General features: G+C 35.5%; 1 protein-coding gene across 1 annotated transcript in view; it reads left to right on the top strand.

Moving 5' to 3' along the window:
- LOC123549086 (DNA-directed RNA polymerase II subunit RPB3-like) overlaps nt 1-9755 on the top strand; it is a 30416-nt gene extending 20661 nt beyond the window's left edge. Inside the window, exons 6-8 of the mRNA XM_045336887.2 lie at nt 514-682; nt 2643-2680; nt 7261-9755. Of these exons, the coding sequence (XP_045192822.1) occupies nt 514-682; nt 2643-2680; nt 7261-7439 (386 nt within the window). The 3' untranslated portion in view covers nt 7440-9755. The remainder of the gene's footprint in view (nt 1-513; nt 683-2642; nt 2681-7260) is intronic.
- The last annotated feature ends 12833 nt before the right edge of the window (nt 9756-22588 follow it).

Here is a 22588-nt window from a genome sequence, read left to right as displayed (position 1 = left end):
TGGCTGTAAGGAAGTAGCACCGGTACATGTATGGATGCTGTCTGGCTGTAAGGAAGTAGCACCGGTACATGTATGGATGGTGTCTGGCTGCAAGGAAGTAGCACTGGTACATGTATGGATGGTGTCTGGCTGTAAGGAAGTAGCACTGGTACATGTATGAATGCTGTCTGGCAGTAAGGAAGTAGCACTGGTACATGTATGAATGCTGTCTGGCTGTAAGGAAGTAGCACTGGTACATGTATGGATGCTGTCTGGCTGGTTTGCTGAACATTGTTAAGTCTACTGTGTTAGTGTCCAGAAAAAATTAAGCATTTAAATTATTTCTCAGGGAAAAAACTGAGGCAGTTACTGATGTTAGTCTCATGTAGGTGTTTCATTTGCAGAGTATATACTGTCTGTGAAAACACTGAGCCCTTTGAATGAAAAATGAAATATCCAAATATTGTATTCATGTAACAGTTCTGAAATATATAATATGCATACATTAACAGTGATAACATTTTTTTTTTTCAGACATACTGATTGTCAAGTTGAGAAAAGGTCAAGAACTGAAGGTGAAAGCTTTTGCACGGAAGGGTTTTGCCAAAGAGCATGCTAAATGGAACCCTACATGTGGTGTGGCATTTGAGTATGATCCTGACAATGCACTTCGCCACACAACTTTCCCAATTCCAGAGGAGTGGTAAGCTTCCTTTGTCAACTTGAGACTTAATTAACATAATGTATGCAGGAACACTGGTTTAGTTAAGTGAGTGTCATAAGCACTTGAAATATTGTTGTAAAACATGAATTCAGCATGAATACAACACTAGTTTAAAGTTATCAGCATGAATACAACACTAGTTTAAAGTTATCAGCATGAATACAACACTAGTTTAAAGTTGTCTGACTGTTGTATACAGCTGAATCCAGGAACACTAGTGATGTTAACTCTCTATGCTACAGAAAGTCTATCCAGAAACAATGGTTAAGTTAACTGTCTACTGTTTTTATGCAACTGAAATACTGTTGAAAAATGTGAATTTAGGACAGTGGTTAAGTGACTGTCATATGCAACTGTCAACTGAAATATTGTTGAGAAATGTTGTTGAGGTATATTTGCACATTTGACAAGAATTGAAACCATAATGTAGTGCCATATATATGGCAAACAAAGACTGAAGCGTGGATCTTACATACAGAAAAACTAGTTATGTCTTAAATAAATGGAAACCCATGTGTTAATAGCCTGCAATATCGTTCTTAAGATTATATATCATATAAATATCGAAATACTTAAAAAAATCCAGTAATACCATAAAATCAGCTTGAAATGTGCATATTCCTGTAACCATTTGCAGATATCTCAGTAATAAGCAGATGGTACATCCACATTTATTTGACCATATGAGGTGGATATTTAAGTTTACAAGTGAGAAATTTCATTAAAATCTATTTTGTAGATGATTTTCTATACCCAAAAATGTCATCAAAATTATATTTTCACATAGAAATATATTATGAATACTTGGCACATTTTCAAATAAATCGAGTGAAAAACTGAAACAAATACACAACCCTAGCTTTTGTATTAGCAGAATGTTGTTAAAATATCATGATGCTTTGTAAAATTGGGGTTAAATCAAATTCTGCATTGTAGAAAAAGTTTTATCCAAACATGCAGGACTAATTTAAGCCCAGTAAGATCAACTAAATTTATGTTTGCTGCGAATTTTGCACTGAAAGTGATCTGATCATTCATTACACAGAAAGTGTTGCAATATTTTGCTCTGATCTAAAAATAGAATTTTCAGTTTGTTACCATAAATTTATCAAGTCTTTCATGTAGAAATTTTATTGCATTTAGCTTTGTGACCACTTGCCTTCCTAAAATATAAACAATAATAAATCATTTCCCTGCTTATTAAATTAGATAATTAGACGAAGAAACAACATGGTTATTGAGGTGATGTCACTAAGTTACATCCCATTATAATGCACAGATATTTAAATTACAAACCTTAAGTGTTTTTCTCTCAGCGGTTACAATTTTGTCAGCCTTCAGCACAGTGGATGTCTAAAATTTTGCATTTAATTTGGTTTTAAGACTATTATTGTGAAAGAAGCAGTGTTTTGATATATTGGTTTCCTTCTATATATAAAAACTAATCCTAAGAATTAATTTGTTTTTGCTAAATTCTTGCTATATTCTATAAAAAATAAAAGTGACTTGTTATATTTTATAGTTGTAATTTTCTGTTGCACATCAACACAAGTATAGGTCATGTGGCAACTTTCCAGCTTTGATGGTGGAGGAAGACCTAAGGTGACCCTCCGTGCATTATGTCATCAGGAGGCACCTGGGTTTTAGTTTTGACTACATTTGATACCTACCGGTATATATTCTTGCTAAATGGTGACAGTAAAGTCAATTATTTAAGTCTGAGTCTTAATTGAACCAGCATTGATATGGAAACAGTGTCTGGCAACACCAAGTCTGTCCACTGTACTAGTTGTAATTACCTACCACCGCACCTTCAAAAATATTTGTGAAAATATTCATAAACATGGACTACATAATTTCTGAGATAACTGTGTATTAAGAGCACTGTGACCTACCAGTGGGTCTTGAACATTTTATAAGTTTATATATTCTGTTTCAGGCCAAAAAGTGAATTCTCTGAAATAGATGAGGATGAACGTAAGTAAAACAAATATTCTGTAATTATCATTAATTTTTGTCCGGCCAGGTTCATTTAAGTTTAAGGAGCCTCCTTGACTAGTGATAAAGGGTGCTGACTGAAATACTTGCTTGTAACCTTTTTGGGTAAGAGCATTACCAGCTGGTGATAAAATCATCTAGTGGATTGTCTGTGGTTCTACCAAGATGCCTGCCAGTGCCTGAAATTTAGCTTATAGGTGCATCTGTAAGTTTTCTTCCATCTTTATAATTGGAAAAAATATCCCTTCATGTTCTTCTTTATGCATACCCTAATAGTTATCCTCATTTTTAGCTCGACTATTCGAAGAATAAGTAGAGCTATCCTACTCACCACGGCGTCACACCCTGGTTAAGTTTTTCGTACCAGTCCGCATTTTGACAAAGTCTTTTGAGATAAAGCTTTGAAACTTTCAACACTTGTTTACCATCACCATGTCCAGTTATAGGCAAGAGTACATAACTCTGTCAAGCATTTTGACTGAATTATGGCCCCTTTTGACTTAGAAATCTTGGTTAAGTTTTTCGTACTAGTTCATATTTATATTTTGACAAAGTCTTTTGAGATAAAGCTTTGAAACTTTCAACACTTGTTTACCATCACCATGTCCAGTTGTAGGCAAGAGTACATAACTCCATCAAGTATTTTGGTTGAATTATTGCCCCTTTTTGACTTAGAAATCTTGGTTAAGTTTTTCGTACCAGTCTACATTTTGACAAAGTCTTTTGAGATAAAGCTTTGAAACTTTCAACACTTGTTTACCATCACCATGTCCAGTTGTAGGCAAGAGTACATAACTCCATCAAATATTTTGGCTGAATTATGGCCCCTTCTGACTTAGAAATCTTGGTTAAGTTTTTCGTACCAGTTTATATTTTGTGTAAAGTGTTTGACATATGGCTTTGAAACTTTTATCTTGTTCAGTATTATAGCCTCTATCAGTAGGCAAGGGTACATAACTCTGTCATCTTTTTTGGCTGAATTATGGCCCTTTTTAGCTCGACTATTCGAAGAATAAGTAGAGCTATCCTACTCACCACGGCGTCGGCGTCACACCCTGGTTAAGTTTTTCGTACCAGTCCACATTTTGACAAAGTCTTTTGAGATAAAGCTTTGAAACTTTCAACACTTGTTTACCATCACCATGTCCAGTTATAGGCAAGAGTACATAACTCTGTCAAGCATTTTGACTGAATTATGGCCCCTTTTGACTTAGAAATCTTGGTTAAGTTTTTCGTACCAGTTCATATTTTGACAAAGTCTTTTGAGATAAAGCTTTGAAACTTTCAACACTTGTTTACCATCACCATGTCCAGTTGTAGGCAAGAGTACATAACTCCATCAAGCATTTTGACTGAATTATGGCCCCTTTTTGACTTAGAAATCTTGGTTAAGTTTTTCGTACCAGTCCACATTTTGACAAAGTCTTTTGAGATAAAGCTTTGAAACTTTCAACACTTGTTTACCATCACAATATCCAGTTGTAGGCAAGAGTACATAACTCCATCAAGCATTTTGACTGAATTATGGCCACTTTTGACTTAGAAATCTTGGTTAAGTTTTTCGTACCAGTTTATATTTTGTGTAAAGTGTTTGACATATGGCTTTGAAACTTTTATATCTTGTTCAGTATAATAGTCTTAATCAATAGGCAAGAGTACGTAACTTTCTCCTCTTTTTTGGCCGAATTATGGCCCTTTTTGAACTTGGAAACTGGTTCTGTTTTGTATATGTCCATGTTTTGTCAAGACTATTTGACATATGTCTTTTAAACTTTAAACACTTGTTTATCATTATGATTTCCATCTGTAGGCAAGAGTACATAACTCTGACAACTATTTTGACTGAATTATGGCCCTTTTTGGACTTTCAAATTTGTTCAGTTTTTCTTACAAGTCAGCGTTTTGTCAAAACTATTTGAACTGTGGCTTTGAAACTTTTAACACTAGTTTATCAACATGATTTCCATCTGTAGGCAAGAGTACATAACTCTGTCAACTATTTTGACTGAATTATGGCCCTTTTTGGACTTGGAAATTAGTTAAATTTTTCATATAAGTCCATGTTTTGCCTAACATATAACTTAACATATTTGCCATCATGGTCACACATTGCCATTTAGTGCAAGACTAATCGAAATCCACAAATACAGGAACATTTTTTGTTTAATCCATTTTTTTGTTTAGTCTGAAAATCTATGGAAATATTTTGACCCCATTCTTCAATCAATTCTTCGAATAGTCGAGCGCGCTGTCATCCGACAGCTCTTGTTGAACTTGGAAATTGGTTCTGTTTTCGTATATGTCCATGTTTTGTCAAGACTATTTGACATATGGCTTTTAAACTTTAAACACTTGTTTATCATTATGATTTCCATCTGTAGGCAAGAGTACATAACTCTGACAACTATTTTGGTAGAATTGTGGCCCTTTTTGGACTTTGAAATTTTTGTCAAAACTATTTGAACTGTGGCTTTGAAATTTTTTTAACACTAGTATATCAACATGATTTCCATCTGTAGGCAAGTGTACATAACTCTGTCAACTATTTTGACTGAATTATGACACTTTTTGGATTTGGAAATTAGTTAAATTTTTCATACAAGTCCATAATTTTTATTTTGCCTAACATATAACTTAACATATTTGCCATCAAGGTCACACGTTGCCATTTAGTGCAAGACTAATCGAAATCCACAAATACAGGAACATTTTTTGTTTAATCCATTTTTTTCTTTTGTCTGAAAATCTATGGAAATATTTTGACCCCATTCTTCAATCAATTCTTCGAATAGTCGAGCGCGCTGTCATCCGACAGCTCTTGTTCCATTCTTTCCAATGAAAAAAAAATTCAACATGAATGCAATTGTGTTGGAGGTAATACTATGGCATTGTGGTCAAGCAGATCCTGATTAAATTCAAATAACTTCAAACTTATTGCAGAACTTAATCTAGGAGTTGCAGGTTAAATCACCAGTATGTGTAATGGCAATTCTTTGTGTATTTGATTAAAGACCTAACAGCTTTTATGTACCAGGCATTATTTCAGGCAAGAAAGGCATCAGGATAGAACCATTAATGCTCCATAAGCCAGCTGGAAGACTTCCTCATTTGTAAGAATTCTAAAATTCAAACCCACAGCAGTGTAGGCCAAGTGATCAGAAGTCATCTACATTACCTACAGCTGGGAACCAGTAGTTGGACAAAATTCCATATTTTACATTATTTTCTCAGAAAATGTTTGAGAGAAACGAAACTCACACCACATAAACTTAAGCTCCTTTTCTATCAAAAAAATGTGACCAGCACTACATATGAATGTTCAATATAGGTTTCCAAGGGCTTCAAATAGGGTCATACAAAGCAGTAATTTTCCCCATGTTTTAAATCATTAACCAGATATGAGCCCTGCCATGAAAAAACCAACATAGTGGCTTTGCGACCAGCATGGATCCAGACCAGCCTGCGCATCCGAGCAGTCTGGTGGGGATCCATGCTGTTCGCTTTCAAAGCCTATTGCAATTAGAGAAACCGTTAGCTGGTCGCAAAGCCACTATGTTGGTTTTCTCATGGCACGGCTCATATATATTTTGACCAGGTATTGGTATTTTGATTATTCTTCCCAACAATGCATACCAAAGAAAACCTGACTGTGAAAAGCAACTACCAGTGCAATAAAAGCCAACTCCCAACAACTCGAATTTTGTCTTAAACACAAATATTTGATAAATCGCAAAAATCAACAGCTCTGCATTTTTGTGATTTATATTGTGAAGTTAAAAAGTAACCCCTGTTATTAATAGGGTTTAGTTCTTTCTGCTCAGTGGGTACTTCAACAAGTTTGAAATATTGCTTATGCACAGTGCTGTTGTCAGTCATTCCCTAATACAACCGAATGTATCATCACAAAATTTAACATTAGGACTTTAGGAACAAAATAATGATCTTGATCAAGCAGTTGCAGGAATAATACTGATATAATATCATCGTTATGCTTGTCTAGAACTGGTCCTGTCCGGATACTTGTTCCCAACCAGTAGGTATGTCTGTTGTGCAAATTGTGCATATTTTACACAACAACGGATGTCATTTTACTTGGCCATAGTAATTTGGCATACTTAATTGGAAAACTGTAGTGCACAGACAGAGTGTTTCCAATGAACCGTATTCCATTTGTTTACAATATCCAGAGTCTTTAAAAAAGATGTACAAATATATAAAAACTACAGTATCTACATTCTACAGTGAAATATCTCCAGAACAAATATGTGTGGTAAAACCATGATGTGTTATATATACAGTACAACTTATATTAAAATACCACCTAAGAGAAGGACAAAATGTGGTCTCTTAGCACAGCCAGGCTCTTAATAGATATGGTCTATTGCACAAGTTTGACTGTAATGAATTTGTTACTCTAGGGCGGTTAAAAATTGTTCAGTTACGAAGAATTTTATCTTGTGAGAAAGAAAGTGATTGTTTTTGTACAGAGGTATATCTTCTTTGGAAGTGACATAAACAGAGATAGTAAATTTTATATTCTCTTTTGATGTTGATTTCAGATCAAGCACCATTTGACCCAACTGGTTTTCCTAACAAGTACTACTACAACATCGAATCATGCGGGTCTCTCAAGCCAGAAAATATTTTGTTCTCTGGTCTCTCCGTCCTCAAGAATAAGCTTAGCAACCTCCAGACACAACTTAGTCATGAAATACAGAGTGACGTTCTCGCAGTGTGACATTTTCCTTCAGTGTTTCTTTGTTCTGGAGAAAAACTTCTATGAGTGGCTGGCATTCACTACAAATGAATGCATCTTTGAGGCTGCTATGTTTGAAAAAAAACTTCAGCAATGTAAATTTGTGAAAATGTTTTAAAAATTATTGAACTATTACATGTCTCATTGAGATAGAACAGATCTGTGAAACATTTTTATGCCCCCGAAGGGAGGCATATAGTTTTTGAACCGTCTGTCAGTCTGCCAGTCTGTCTGCAATTTTTGTGTCCGGTCCATATTTTTGTCATCGATGGATGGATTTTCAAATAACTTGGCATGAATGTGTACCACAGTAAGATGACGTGTCGCACACAAGATCCAGGTCTGTAGCTCAAAGGTCAAGGTCACACTTAGACGTTAAAGGTCATATTTCATGATAGTGCATTGATGGGCGTGTCCGGTCCATATCTTTGTCAGAACAGATCTGTGAAACATTTTTATGCCCCCGAAGGGAGGCATATAGTTTTTGAACCGTCTGTCAGTCTGTCGGTGTGTCCGCAATTTTCATGTCCGGTCCATATCTTTGTCATCGATGGATGGATTTTCAAATAACTTGGCATGAATGTGTACCACAGTAAGACGACGTGTCGCGCGAAAGACCCAGGTCCGTAGCTCAAAGGTCAAGGTCACACTTAGACGTTAAAGGTCATTTTTCATGATAGTGCATTCGTGTCCGGTCCATATCTTTGTCATCCATCGATGGATTTTCAAATAACTTGGCATGAATGTGTACCACAGTAAGACGACGTGTCGCGCGCAAGACCCAGGTCCGTAGCTCAAAGGTCAAGGTCACACTTAGACGTTAAAGGTCATATTTCATGATAGTGCATTGATCGGCGTGTCCGGTCCATATCTTTGTCATTCATGCATGGATTTTAAAATTATTGGGGATGAATGTGTACCACAGTAAGACGACGTGTCGCGCGCAAGACCCAGGTCCATAGGTCAAAGGTCCTAAACTCTAACATCGGCCATAACTATTCATTCAAAGTGCCATCGGGGGCATGTGTCATCCTATGGAGACAGCTCTTGTTTAACCTATGATAGTTTGATTGCCACAATTTTTTACCTATACCGCGACATAAGTGATGTGACGTCACACGATGACATTGACTGACTATTGTTGTTCGTAGTAGACATGGATATTTCTTGCATGATATCTTATTCATTTTCACACATTTATTGATGCATATGACATGAAATATTGTGGTAAAGACAAGAAACACACTGTTGTGTTGTTTCTTGTTTAATGTTGTTGCGTCGAATGTCAAGTACCGCGACAATACAGATGAACGGTATAATTTATGTAAGAAATTGATATTTGCTGAAAGTAAAAAAGCATGCATATCATTTTGACGACTGTTAATCATGTGACATGGATAAACTCAGCTTGGAGTCAGGTTTAGGAATGCCACATACTTAGTTCAAAAACAGCTAGTTACATGCTAAAGTTTTTACAATTGTCTCCAAGCTTCGCTTTATATATTGAACCAATATTTGTTTATCATAGGCATTTACTATTAGTTTTTTGAGTTCTTGTGGTACAAATTTTAGCATCTGTGGTAAGCACTCTGCACATATTTTCATGGAAGTCAAGACATCTGTTGTCTTGCTTTTACAGCCATAATTATTTGAGCCGCGCCATGAGAAAACCAACATAGTGGCTTTGCGACCAGCATGGATCCAGACCAGCCTGCGCATCTGCGCAGTCTGGCCAGGATCCATGCTGTTCACTAACAGTTTCTCCAATTCCAATAGGCTTTAAAAGCGAACAGCATGGACCCTGACCAGACTGCGCGGATGCCCAGGCTGGTCTGGATCCATGCTGGTCGCAAACCCACTATGTTGGTTTTCTCATGGCATGGCTCATTTTCTTAAAAGAAAAGATTTCTAGCATGTGGCCAACCAGATTATTGGTTCTATGCAAAAGCATTCCTATTTTTGATTGAAGTATTGTTGAGCATCTTGGAGTTTCCTTTGCATAACACAGTCTTTACTAATGAATGAGGAAATAATTTCATTTGAAATAATTTTGCTTTTTTGTGCAATTCATTTTCTCAGTGTATAAATATGGTCTTCAAGTCCAAATATTTTAAAGGGTTCCTGTCACAGGATTTCATAAAAATTTGGCATACCCTGAAGTGAATTTTAGTAGTTACTTTTATATAATTTTCATAATTATATTGTTCTGCAATTTGTACAGCTCACAGTTATGATGTGATGTCATCCTTTCTCAGTACCATTTACTTGTTGAATGTAAGTAAAGCATATAAATATGTTCATTTTTCTTCTTTATATATCGATGGCTTGGCGCAAAACGGGTCCATCTGCATTTTTTAAAATTTTACAGGAGAAGCAAAAAACTGTTTCTTTTCTTAAGAAAAAGATGAAACTGACTTAAATTAAGAAATATCACTAACAAATATGAATGGATTCCATTCCTAATCACAATTATTTTTTAATTTTTATGGAAATATTACTTTTGTGACTTGGACTTATTTTGTACCAGGGTTTTCAGTGCAAAATAGGTCCATCTGCAGATGGACCTATTTTGCACTGTAATTTTCTATAGCAGGTCAATAATTTAATGCAGATAAACTTATCTTGCATAGCATAAAGACACAAAACAAGAAAAAAGAAAGTAAACTTTAATTTCTTTATTTCTGAATTTAAGCTAATTTATGATTTCAAATGCAAGCAGTTAAAACAAGAACTGTCCTATCATTAAGAATGTCCTGAAAATGATAATTCAAAGCATAAAATAATTTATACTGTACTTATTATATCTATAAGGTAGAACAATAGTAGGAGTGTTATTTACAAGTATATGTACCAGTATGTGTTTAATTATCTGATTTTTTTTTTCATAATTAAATATTTTACAAATTCTTGAGTAAGTAATAATCATTTATACATGTAAATAAAGTACAATTGTTATTAATTGGAAACAACTCAAAATAAAAAAGTAGGGAAAGAATTCACAACAGCCATATACCCCAGTACACTGGAAGTAAAAGTATCAGCATTTCTCTATGCTCCTGTGCATTTATAAAAACTTTGAAATAAACATTAAATTTACATTCAACAAGGTAATGCGTATGTTACAAACGTTCCTAAAATTCAAAAATGTCCTTGGAACACTGATTCAAATGTATTGAAGTAAACTAATACTTCCTTTTCTGATGCTTTGTTTTAATGATAGTAACAAAACATTTTGTCAGGCATTTTTGTTATAAACACACAATTTTATCAGCATTTTTATGAAATTGTTCAAACCTTATGGCTGTACAATATCAAAACATAAAAATCTATTTTTGGTGTACATGGCAGTAAAACTGCACAGTTTTTTTTCAAAAGTTCTGACATTTGTCCACCATGTCAGTTATCTTCATGCCTAAGTGAATAGAAAAAGTTGTGGTGAACTCGTGGGATCACATTTGAACTGCACAAACGGACTAGATCATTATATTTAGCAGATGTGAGTTTTGGCAAGTTGTTTCCTGGTAAAGTGTACATCCGCTGAGGATGAGGTAGACTAAAGTCTGGAGTTCTTGATAATCCTCTTGTGCTTATGTTGCGAACATTAAGGTTCACTTCTACAGATGATTTATCACTGTAAGTTATATTAACAATCTCTGGATTTTCATTTTCAAAAGACACAACCTTTATCTGCATCCATTTTATTTTCTGCCCTCTAGTGTCAACATCTAGATTTACTATTGACTTAGACAGTAGTTTAAAATCTAAAAAGTCATTGGAATCTAGTTCCTTGACCTGGTAAGGCCTTGGATTTTGGCGTGCCATTCTAATTGTAGCTGCCCATTGCGGAGTTGTGTAGATGGACTTTCCTCTGCTTGCACGCTCAATGGTAGCATGAACCGAGTCATTTTCATTTTGAGTATGTCCACGTTCAAGAAATTTATGCTGCAGTGATTTGAATTTTAAGTATTTTTTGGCATGACACAACATTGTCAAAAAGTAGCGGTTTCTGTTCTGCCCGCTGCAGTTGTCTGAGTAGAGTACGACTTTAGTTTTGCTTTGTTTTGCCTTCAGCTTTAAGTAGCGGTAAACACATGATGAAATTTCATTTGGTCCTCTACCAGACTGTGTCTCATTCCAAAGAAAGCAGAAGCCATTTCTTGTACCAATGTCATACACTGTCAGGTTATATGTACACAGTTTACGGCTGTAGTATAGGACAGACTCATTACTGTGTGGTGTTAGAAGTATCTGCTGCAAGTCGAAACAAGCAACTGCTAGTTCCTCATCAGTTTGGCATTTCTCCTTGTCTTCAGCCTTCATCTCCCTAGCCCATGTTTTGCATTTCACATGTCTGTTAAACATATCATTCATGTTGCTTTTCTCCTCCTCGCTAGCATTTTCGTATCTTGCACATAAATCGCAGCGATCTTTCACTGGTTTGTGAAAAGCCAGATTGAAATGTCTGTCAAATATGTAACGGTATGTGTAGATAGAAACAGGACTGTCATTACTGCTTTCACACTTGGTCAAGTACAGACTGTACATTCTAGGAACACTAAGCCCTGGTTCTAGATAATATTTTTCAGAATCTTTACGGCAATAATGGGATTCTATTTTTGGGAATGAGTCAATATGTTCTTTTACTTGCAGAAGCTGTTCTGGACGGATTTTGTTTACTCTGTTTGTGTGCTTACCACGTTTGTCAGGAGAACAAATTCCACTTGCAAGGTTTTCTTTATTAGGTCCTTTGCGCAATGCAGTATCAACTGCTGTATGACTAATGCCTAAAGTATCCAGGAAAAATGTCTTGCATACACGTACAAGTTGCCCATCTGCTTTCAAATGCCACTTCTTGGTGATATTCCGAACTGATCGTGCATTTGTTGTTCTTCGCTTTTTGTTTTCCACAGTTACCCAGCATGAAAGATAATCCCTCTGTCTCTCAACATCACCCGTTTTCCAGAATTCATGAAATATCTTCTGTCTCATTTCATCATGTATGTTTTTGTGGCATTTGAATTTACACCTATCACCACAACCCTTCCTTAGGTTACGGGCTGGCTTACTTTTTCCAGACATTGATATGTATGACTTTCCACTATTTCTTAATTTCTTTGCTATATTTCTCTTCCAGTTGCTTTCATTTCTTATACGTTTTCTTCCACGGTTACCTAGGGAAGAGCTGGATTCTAAGGTTGTTTTGTTTGCAGGTGTTGCAACAAGCTTTTCTCTGACAGAACTGAGTGGTATATCATCATCAGAATCACTGCTTTGTAAAAGATCTAATGAAAGGCTTGATTCATTTGCAAGTCCTTGCAGAATTATTTCATCAATGAATGAGTCATTGAATAGTTGTTCCCTGTGTGGTGAAGTTAGAGAAGCACCTTCCATTCTGTTTGCTACTGGGGAGCCTGTATTTTCAGTATATGATGACTGATCTGTGGAGATGTCACTTTCACTACTTAGATCACTTCCTTCAGTTGCATAAGACAAATCAAATTCAGATTGAGAATCCTCATGGAACTCCTTTTCAATTTCATTTACTTTGTCCTTCAAGTTTTCACTTATAGCATACAAGGTGCAGTCGTATTCACCATCACTGATAGTTGAGAAAGCGTCAAAGTCATCATCACTACTATAAGATTCTTCTAATTCTGCAGAAGTAACAATAATCCGGGTTAGTTCAAACAAACCAGAATCAGCCTTTGGTAATGTGGTTGCAGCTAGATGTCTAATGAATTGGCACAGATTTACAAGACTTTGGTGTTTGGTTAAAATGGCTTTTCCATCAACACATGACATTCCAAGCTCATTGCGACTGTGTGGATCGAACATAAACACTTTGTCATCTCGTTTAAGTATTGTTACAGTATAGCATCCAACAGTTAGTAGTGCTAAGTCTTCTACTTTCTGCACTGAATCTTCCAATGTCATAAAGGGATATTCCGTATCCTTCCTGTCAAGTGTCCCACAGCACGGTAGATCAAATACCACAGGATATTTTGAGTTTTGAAACATCACACTTTTTGGTAGTTCAGATACCAAGAGATGGTCGTTTGGTTTTTCAAGATTTAGATACAGTTTGTCCCCTTCTGTAAGTATTGTGTCTAAATCTGATGATATCCAATCTGTTGGATGTTTTTCTTTGCTGTATATGGCGGCAACAAGGCTGTTACAGGTACACTGTTTGCCTGCACCCATAAAGCTTTGGTCGCCTTGGTGCAAAGATGCTTGAACTTCCATTTTGAACTGAAATGAAATAAAAGATTTAAAGCTATAAAACCCAACAGAACAACTTATAATAAAAAAAATATCTATCTGTAAACAATATTACTAAATCATAAATATAATAAAACTTTAATATTCATTTTGAATTATTATCAAGAAGGAAAGCATTTTCTTTTTTTTCCTAAGGTTATATTACTGGTAATGACTTATTAATTAATGCAAAAGTTGATTCTATTTGCATGTTTTATCCTGACTTAGCATTCAGAATATGTATTAAAGGAACAATAAAACAATTCTTACCTTATCTGATGCCATTTTGCACAGTCGAAATTCAAGGTTCTAGTTATAATTCAACTTCAAAATACAGATAATATTAAAAGATAAATGCTACTGTAGAGTATAAAAAGGACTAGGTCTGAAATGAACATTATACAATATAGTTTGTCAACAGGCTTGTCTTTGAGAAATAAAATCTGATAAGAAGATACTATATAGCACTAATGCTCAACTGACAAGCTTTCTATCACAGTAAGAGTTGGCAGAAAAAAGCAACACTTCATGTGTTTAATGAAAGGCAACTATGACACTGTTACTTTTACTTAAGTGACATTTGATTACCTTATCAGGTACTCAATCAGATTATAATAACAGATTACTAATATGTAAGCTTATTTTTTGGTCTTAAAATCTATATATATTAATTAAGTATGTTTCTGTCAGCTGAAACTTACATTCCAGTAATTTTTAAACAGCTAACTGGTTAATCTAGCATTAGCATTATCATTTTCTATGAAAACATCAGTGTAAAATAAGCCCAAGTGCAGAAAGACTTTAAGAGATAAGTCAGATTATAATGCAAAACAAGACCAAGTGCAGATGGACCTATTTTGCATTACAAATTTGATAAGATTCAGATAGACCTATTTGCTAATTAGAAATTATGTAATTAATTAATAAGATTTTTTTCACAATTTTTTCGGAGAATGTGTGTCTCATCATGCTTTATCCAAATATGCAAAAAAGTGATTTTGTGAAAAATTGTCAGATGGACCGGTTTTGCGCCAAGCCATCGATATTATATGTGAATATTTTAAAAAAAGGTTTAACAGTGTTAACTTCCATTCTCAAAATCTTTTTAGCTCATCTGATTTTTTGTCGGCATTGGCGTTGCCAGGTTAAGTTTTATGTTTAGGTCAGCTTTTCTCCTAGCTATTGCTTTGAAACTTGCAACACTTGTTCACCATCAATAGCTGATCCTGTACAGCAAGAAACTTAACTCCATCCTGCTTTTTGCAAGAATTATGGCCCCTTTTGGACTTAGAAAATCAGATTTCTTGGTTAAGTTTTATGTTTAGGTCAACCTTTCTCCTAAACTATCAAAACTTGTGCTTTGAAGCTTTTTACCCTTGTTCACCATCATAAGCTGACTCTGTTAAGCAAGAAACATAACTCCATCCTGCTTTTTGCTAGAATTATGGCCCCTTTTGGACTTAGAAAATATCAGATTTCTTGGTTAAGTTTTGTGTTTAGGTCAACTTTTCTGCTCAAAAGTCAAAGCTATTGCTTTAAAACTTAGAACAGTTATTCGCCATTAAAAGCTGACTCTGCACATCAAGTACCATAACTCTACATTGCTTTTTTTCAAGAATTATGGCCCCTTTTGGACTTAGAAAATCATGGGTAGGACAGTATTTCTATTATACAGAGACAAAAATCAGATCAGCGTCTGCGACCGCAAGGCGATGCTCTTGTTAATAAATGAGCCGCACAATGAGAAAACCAACATAGTGCGTTTGCGACCAGCATGGATCCAGGCCAGCCTGCACATTCGTGCAGTCTGGTCAGGATCCATGATGTTCGCCAACAGTTTCTCTAATTCCAATAGGCTTTTAAAGCGCACAGCTAGATCCTGACCAGACTGCGCAGATGCGCAGGCTGGTCTGGATCCATGCTGGTTGCAAACGCACTATGTTGGTTTTCACATGGCGCAGCTCAAATAATAATGTTATTGGACCAGGAGTTTTATGAGATACAGCAACTCCAGTTTTCTAGTGAAAAGTAAGGATGCAAATTCACTGATCTGCGAAAAACATAATTTGGTGGGTGTTGGGATTTCTTTTGGTGAAAATATGCCATACTAAAAAAATAATAAATTGCATAAAATTTGCTTATATGCCCCCCTCCAAAGAGTGCCTTTATATTGGTACTTCCTTCGGCCACACCACAGAAGCTTACAATAGAATTACTGCTACATTACGTTGGGAACGTACACACTCATTTACATTGATTGCATAGGTCCCATAACTCTCTTAGCTTTTTTTTTAAAAAGTCATGCCCCTTTTCAACTTAGCACTATTTTAGTGTAATCTGTTACCTCATTAAGTGGGTGAAAAATATATGACTCAAAATTGTTACCCCTTTTGCACTGTTTATGACTATGTATTCATAAATTTAATTTGTTTTAGCGACAAAGTTCTTGTAAAGTCGAGCGTCGCTGTCCTCCGATAGTTCTTGTTCATATTATATTCGGAACTACACGAAGCCAAACTTATTCATATTCCAATTCTAAAATTATACGTGTATATTTTATTAGATTTTTCATAAATTTTACATGAAAATGATATTTAATGTCTCATGATTTTGTTAAAACCAACGTTGGAATAAACTAATTGTCATAGATGTTTTATAGTTAATTACCAGTCCATGCTTAAATAAAGCTCATAAGCTTTGTCATGTATTTAACCAGCGTGCAATATTTCAACATTTCAAATTTGGCGCTATATTTTTCATTTTTCATTCTTCTTCATTTGGAACTATTCATATGCATATATGAAGATTTTAACGTTTGCAACTTTAATAAACTAAGAAAAGAGACACACTTACCCGTCATTGCAAACAGAAGTGTAAGCACGAACATCTTTGACATAAACCGTGACTAAAAGTTTGACGACAACAATATACTGGCCACCTTTTATACTTTTCCTGGTCAAATTTCGTGTTAAGACGCATGAGATTTTTAGCAGGTGATCCTTATTGTATGTTGTGGTCAGTGGTCAGTTTGGTTTAAGTTGTGACACTGGACAATCTTTGGGACAATAAATTTTACTGAAGTATTTTACAGTCGTCTCGGTCGTATGAACATGGTATTTGCTCAAACTGAACAATCACAGAATAGATATTGTAGCTTTCCTTTAAACATTTAAGACTGTTTACATTTAGAATATATAAAGACTTATCATTCCAAACGTTCATGCTGTAATATGAAAATTTATCTTTAAGTTTGGGTTAGGTCTTCTTCATATAACGCAATGTCTTTACGTGAACCTGAGCTAAAAGTGTTTATTTTATTGTTTGAAGCAGTCATCAAATCCGACATAAAACTTTAACAGAGACTGATTCTTCAGATCCTCAAACTTTGAAGAGAAGATATGACAAAAATATATCTTAGGAGAGGGGCAAGGAATTGTGGCTGTAAAAAGTCTCCCCGTACATGGAAATCAGTGTTGTTATATTTTCTGGTCCTTTGGGATGATGGAGTTCATTTAACATATGTGTAATATAGTTCCGCTCAAGCCGGTGCCAGGGGGCGTGAGAGGTGTTGCACATTTCATTACCTCTCATGAACAGACTCAATCAAACCGAGTCTGCTATTATTCTTCTTGGTTGCATTCTTTGCTTCCAAAGGATCGTTTTACAGATTTTATTAACTATCACAACAGCAATCTTTAAGTGCCGTGCGGCGGCTGTAATAAGTCTCCCCGTACATGGATTCAGTGTTGTTATATTTTCTGGTCCTTTGGGATCGTGGAGTTCATTTAACATATGTGTAATAGAGTTCCGCTTAAGCCGGTGCTAGGGGGCGTGAGAGGTGTTGCACATTTCATTACCTCTCATAAACAGATTCAAGCAAACCGAGTCTGCTATTATTCTTCTTAGTTGCATTCTTTGCTTCCAAAGGATCTTTTTACAGATTTTATTAAATCTTCATCTACTTTTGCGTCTTTATTCCTTCTTTATTGATTAGATTTCAACTGTACGGATACAGTCTTGCTGAGACGGTTAATGTTATTCATTTTGTTGATAACCAAAGGATGATATCACTTTGTTATCAAAATAATTATTTTTCCTGTCTAGTTTGTTTGTTTTTGGTTTAACGCCGTTTTTCAACAGTATTTCAGTCATGTAACGGCGGGCAGTTAACCAAACCAGTGTTTCTGGATTCTGTACCAGTACAAACCTGTTCCCTGCAAGTAACTGCCAACTTCCCCACATGAATTAGAGGTGGAGGACTAATGATTTCGGACACAATGTCGTTTATCAAATAGTCACGAAGTACATACGCCCCGCCCGAGGATCGGACTCACGACCCCGCGATCTGTAGACCAACGCTCTACCTACTGAGCTAAGCGGGCGGGCCTTTTTTCCTGTCTAGATGTCAATAGAAGAATACGTTTTGCAAAGCATTTATTTTCAGTCTAGTTATGTAACAGCCATAAGGTTTTTGTACCCCGTTTATATTTGTCTACAGAATTATGTTATTTTACATAATATTTACATGTACCATATATTGGGTGAATAATAAAATTTTGTTATTGTTTGTTTGTTTGTTTGTTTTGGGTTTAACGCCGTTTTAATCCAGTGTTTCTGGATTCTGTACCAGTTCAAACTTGTTCTCCGCAAGTAACTGCCAACTCTCCCACATGTATGAGTCTGAGGTGGAGGACGAGTGATATCAGACATAATGTCTTTTATCAAATCAACACGGAGAACATAGGGTCCGCCTGAGGATCGAACTCACGACTCCGCGATTCGTAGATCGACGCTCTTCCTATTGAGCTATGCGGGCGGTAAAATTATAATTAATCTTGATAGGCAAATATAATATATACATGCAGAGGTTATTGTTTGCTTTCACAAAACCAGTGACACAGGCATGAGACACACCGTGCAAGTTGGTGGTCACGAATGAAAGGCAATCATATCTTGGGAGTAAAGTATTAATTTCGTGTTCTATGTTTTAACAAATTATACCCATTTCGCCTACCAGTCACAGTTTAAGTCTTTTTGAAGGAAAATAAAAGTTTCAAATTTTAAAATAAACGGGCGTATTATTTCATTCAATGTCACGAATTAGAGAAACTGTCAATAACATATGAAGTAAAGGCGAATAATTTCTCAAGTATCTTTTATTCACCTTCAATGACAAATGAAGTACATGGCCAAGCACCTGCCAACTGGTCATATTACAGAATTAACGTCAATAATATTTTTGATGAAGAGTACTCGTCAGCCTAAATGGAAAACAATATTGATATGAAATTTAATTTGTCCACTTGATATCATTGAATTATTATTTTGAGCTCACTTGTTCATTTAATCATGTGTTTGTTGACACACGGGATATAGTGAATAACAATTTTAGATATCGGCCACTACTTACAGATACGGCTTAAGTTTTCTTGTTTATTTCAGTGTAAATGCAAGCGCGTGCGTTTCAGCACACGGCTTTGCTGGTGTCTATTATATTTTCATTGAAACTGTAAGGAAAATTTTCTCTTACATTGTTTAATTTATTTCGCTTTTTAATCAGATAGTCGTTTTCTTCTCCTGTTGTTTGTGGTGTTGTTTTGATTCCCTCTTTTTCAGTCATTTAAATAAGAAACTACTGGCAGATTTCCCCCATTCAATGTAGAGTTAGTACCTAAACTTTTAAATTATTAAAAACAATTTAATATCTAAAGATGCGTTGTGTGTTGATATATCTTATTTAAAAACATATCGCACAGTTTTCTATATGTATATAGGCAAAATATTTCTAGGGACAGAATTTCTTTAAACTTTCTGTATTGACTAAGAGTCAAGTTTAATTCAAGCAGATCATTCAAGATCAAGCCCGAGTACGGGTATGATTTTTAATACATTTTTCCGTTTTAAACTTGATTCTCAGTCAATACACAAAGTTTAAAGAAATTCTGTCCGCAGGTTTTTTTTTGCCTATATACATATAGAAAACTGTCAACTGCGATATGTCTTTAAGACCAAGTAAAACATTAAAATGTTGCTTTCATCTTCTGATAGCTTATTGTTTAAACTTCTCTGAAGCTGCTTATCTAATTTCAATGTTTTTCCCCTCGCAAATAGTCCTATTTATCAAGTCACTGATAAATATGTTATCCCCAGTTATAATTTACGGTGTTCCGTTTGGACAATCGTGACTTTTTATTTAAAACTAAACCGCGATGCACGATGGTACGATGACGAAAACGGGATGGCGCGATGTCACGATGATGAAACAACGATGGTGCGATGGTGAAAATGCGATGGCACGATGATGAAATCGCGATGGTGCGATGGTACAATGGTGAAATGTCGATGTAATATCGCGTTTTCATCATCGTACCATCGCGTTTTCACCATCGTACCATCGTTCCATCGCGTTTTCATCATCGTACCATCGTGCCATCGCGTTTTCTACATCGTACCATCGCGTTTTCATCATCGTGCCATCGCGTTATCACCATCGTACCATCGCGTTTTCATCATCGTGCCATCGCGTTTTCACCATCGTACCATCGCGTTTTCACCATCGTAACATCGTGCATCGCGGTTTAGTATTAAATAAAAAGACGCAATGGTATATGTGTCAGTGAAATACAGGCTTAATACAATCTCATTTTCACATTGTACTGTGTACCTTCTACATCCTAACAAGAATAAGCTGAGTTTGAATAATACCATGTGACATTTACACCCAGCTTTTTATTTACGTTCATGTATACATAAAATACAAAGGACGTGGCCTTGAAGATTTTACAGTTTTAATGAACTGAGCACTGAACATTTTGTAAAACATTTTGCAAAACAGCATAATCTAAATGATAAATTTCTTCTCACAAAATACATTGAGATACATTCATCTATTGTTGACAAAAATACAAGTGCACGGGACTTCGCATTTCTAACCGGAAGGCGATGGTACGATGGTGAAAACGCGATGCTACGATGGTGAAAACGCAATGGTACGATGGTGAAACCGCGATGGTACGATGGTACGATGATAAAAACGCGATGGCACGATGATGAAAACGCAATATTACATCGACATTTCACCATCGTACCATCGCACCATTGCGATTTCATCATCGTGCGATCGCGTTTTCACCATCGTACCATCGTTGTTTCATCATCGTGCCATCGCGCCATCGCGTTTTCGTCATGTACCATCGTGCACCGCGGTTTAGTATTAAATAAAAAGTCACGATTGTCCAAACGGAACACCGTAATAATTGGATAATTGGAATATTGCGGGAAGAACTTATCAGACTGAGAAGCTGTTGTAAAATACATGCATACTATAAGACATCAATATTAATATGGTGGCTGATTTAGGCCATTTCGTTATTTCGTTCTGTCACAACGTCGTTATTGCTCCCCGCCGAATGTCGCCCTGCCTATCGTCGCCCCACCAAACGTCGGCCCGAAGAACGTCGTTTTGGTGCCTCGCCAGACATCGCCACGCCGAATGTTGCCCCGACAAACGTTGCCTCGCCGAACGACGCCCCGCCAGACGGCGCCTCGCCAAACATCGTCTTTTCGCCTTCCGGAATGATGACGTATTGTAAGTTTCACGAAAGATCATTCTTATATATCTTTATAAAAATTATATTCATTATTCTCTATACATCTTCTTTTGATTTGATTTCACTAGTAGATCTATGCATAGTGGCATTGATTTCATTTCATTCGCTTCTTATCTAATTAGTTATGTATAATTCATATGATAATTCTGTCACAACATTTTTTCCTTCTGATTTGTTTTCCTTTTTTCTTTCTTATTTATTTTTTCTCCCTTTATGTCTTATCAAAAATACCCAGAAAAGTGCTCTAATATCTTTATTTCTAGTCAAATTGTGCTGAAATTTGAATTTATGATGGATAACATAATTGATGTGAATATTTAAATAGCAGCTTTCACACCATACACATAATTTTTTGGCTTTTTTGACCAAATTTAGTAGAAAATGGTCGACGTAATTTTAACACGTTTCTTCATTCTGTACATTATTTTTTATTTCGTATAATTTTAAAGCACTATGAGCCCAGACAAGAGTGTTGAACGTTATATACTTTTTTTTCGTCTATTTTCTTCTCATATTTACCATGAAGGCATAAAGATTATAATTTGGGGATATTTTGTGGGCTTTACGGCGAGATAGATTTTGCCATTTACCGATAAGTAAAGAATAATTTATTGTTCTGTAAACTTGTTTGCCCTTCTTTGGATATTTTTATATTTCTTCATCTAATGGTGACCTGTTTCAACGTTCCCCTTTGTAAAGACATTCGGAAAAAAACCCTGAAATTTTACGATTTTCAATTATTAGCATTTATCCCTATTCTATCGGTTGCAATTTACACACGCTAAAACCTTTTAAAACATGTTAAAATTAATAACAATAAAAACAGTCTTTGTACTAAAAACTAGTAAACACAGTTAAACACTATATTAGTAGTAGTAGTAGTAGTAGTAGTAGTAGTAGTAGTAGTAGTAGTAGTAGTAGTAGCAGTAGTAGTAATAATAATAGTAATAGTAATACTAGCACAAGATATTAAGATAATTGTATTCTGCATTTTCTGCTGTACATAAACTGAAATTTGAAACAAATAGATGCAATTTTGAAAATTTAGCACTTCAAAAATGTTCCAGTAAACCGTCCAAGTAATGTTATAGTATTTTTTTTTCGATTTTGATAACTGATATATTTTACATTACGACCTCAAACGCATTTAAAGATTTTCACGCCATGGTAGTCATACTTTCCATCTGAAAGTTCTGTCTACAATAGGAAAATTAAAAAAAAAAGTAGGTGCTGAATGGTATGAAGTGAAATGCCGACTGACTG

Source organism: Mercenaria mercenaria, chromosome 6, assembly GCF_021730395.1.
Source record: "Mercenaria mercenaria strain notata chromosome 6, MADL_Memer_1, whole genome shotgun sequence".
NCBI classification, from domain to species: domain Eukaryota; kingdom Metazoa; phylum Mollusca; class Bivalvia; order Venerida; family Veneridae; genus Mercenaria; species Mercenaria mercenaria.
The sequence above is the reverse complement of the archived record's forward strand: the minus strand, read 5'-3'. Positions and strand labels throughout refer to the sequence as shown.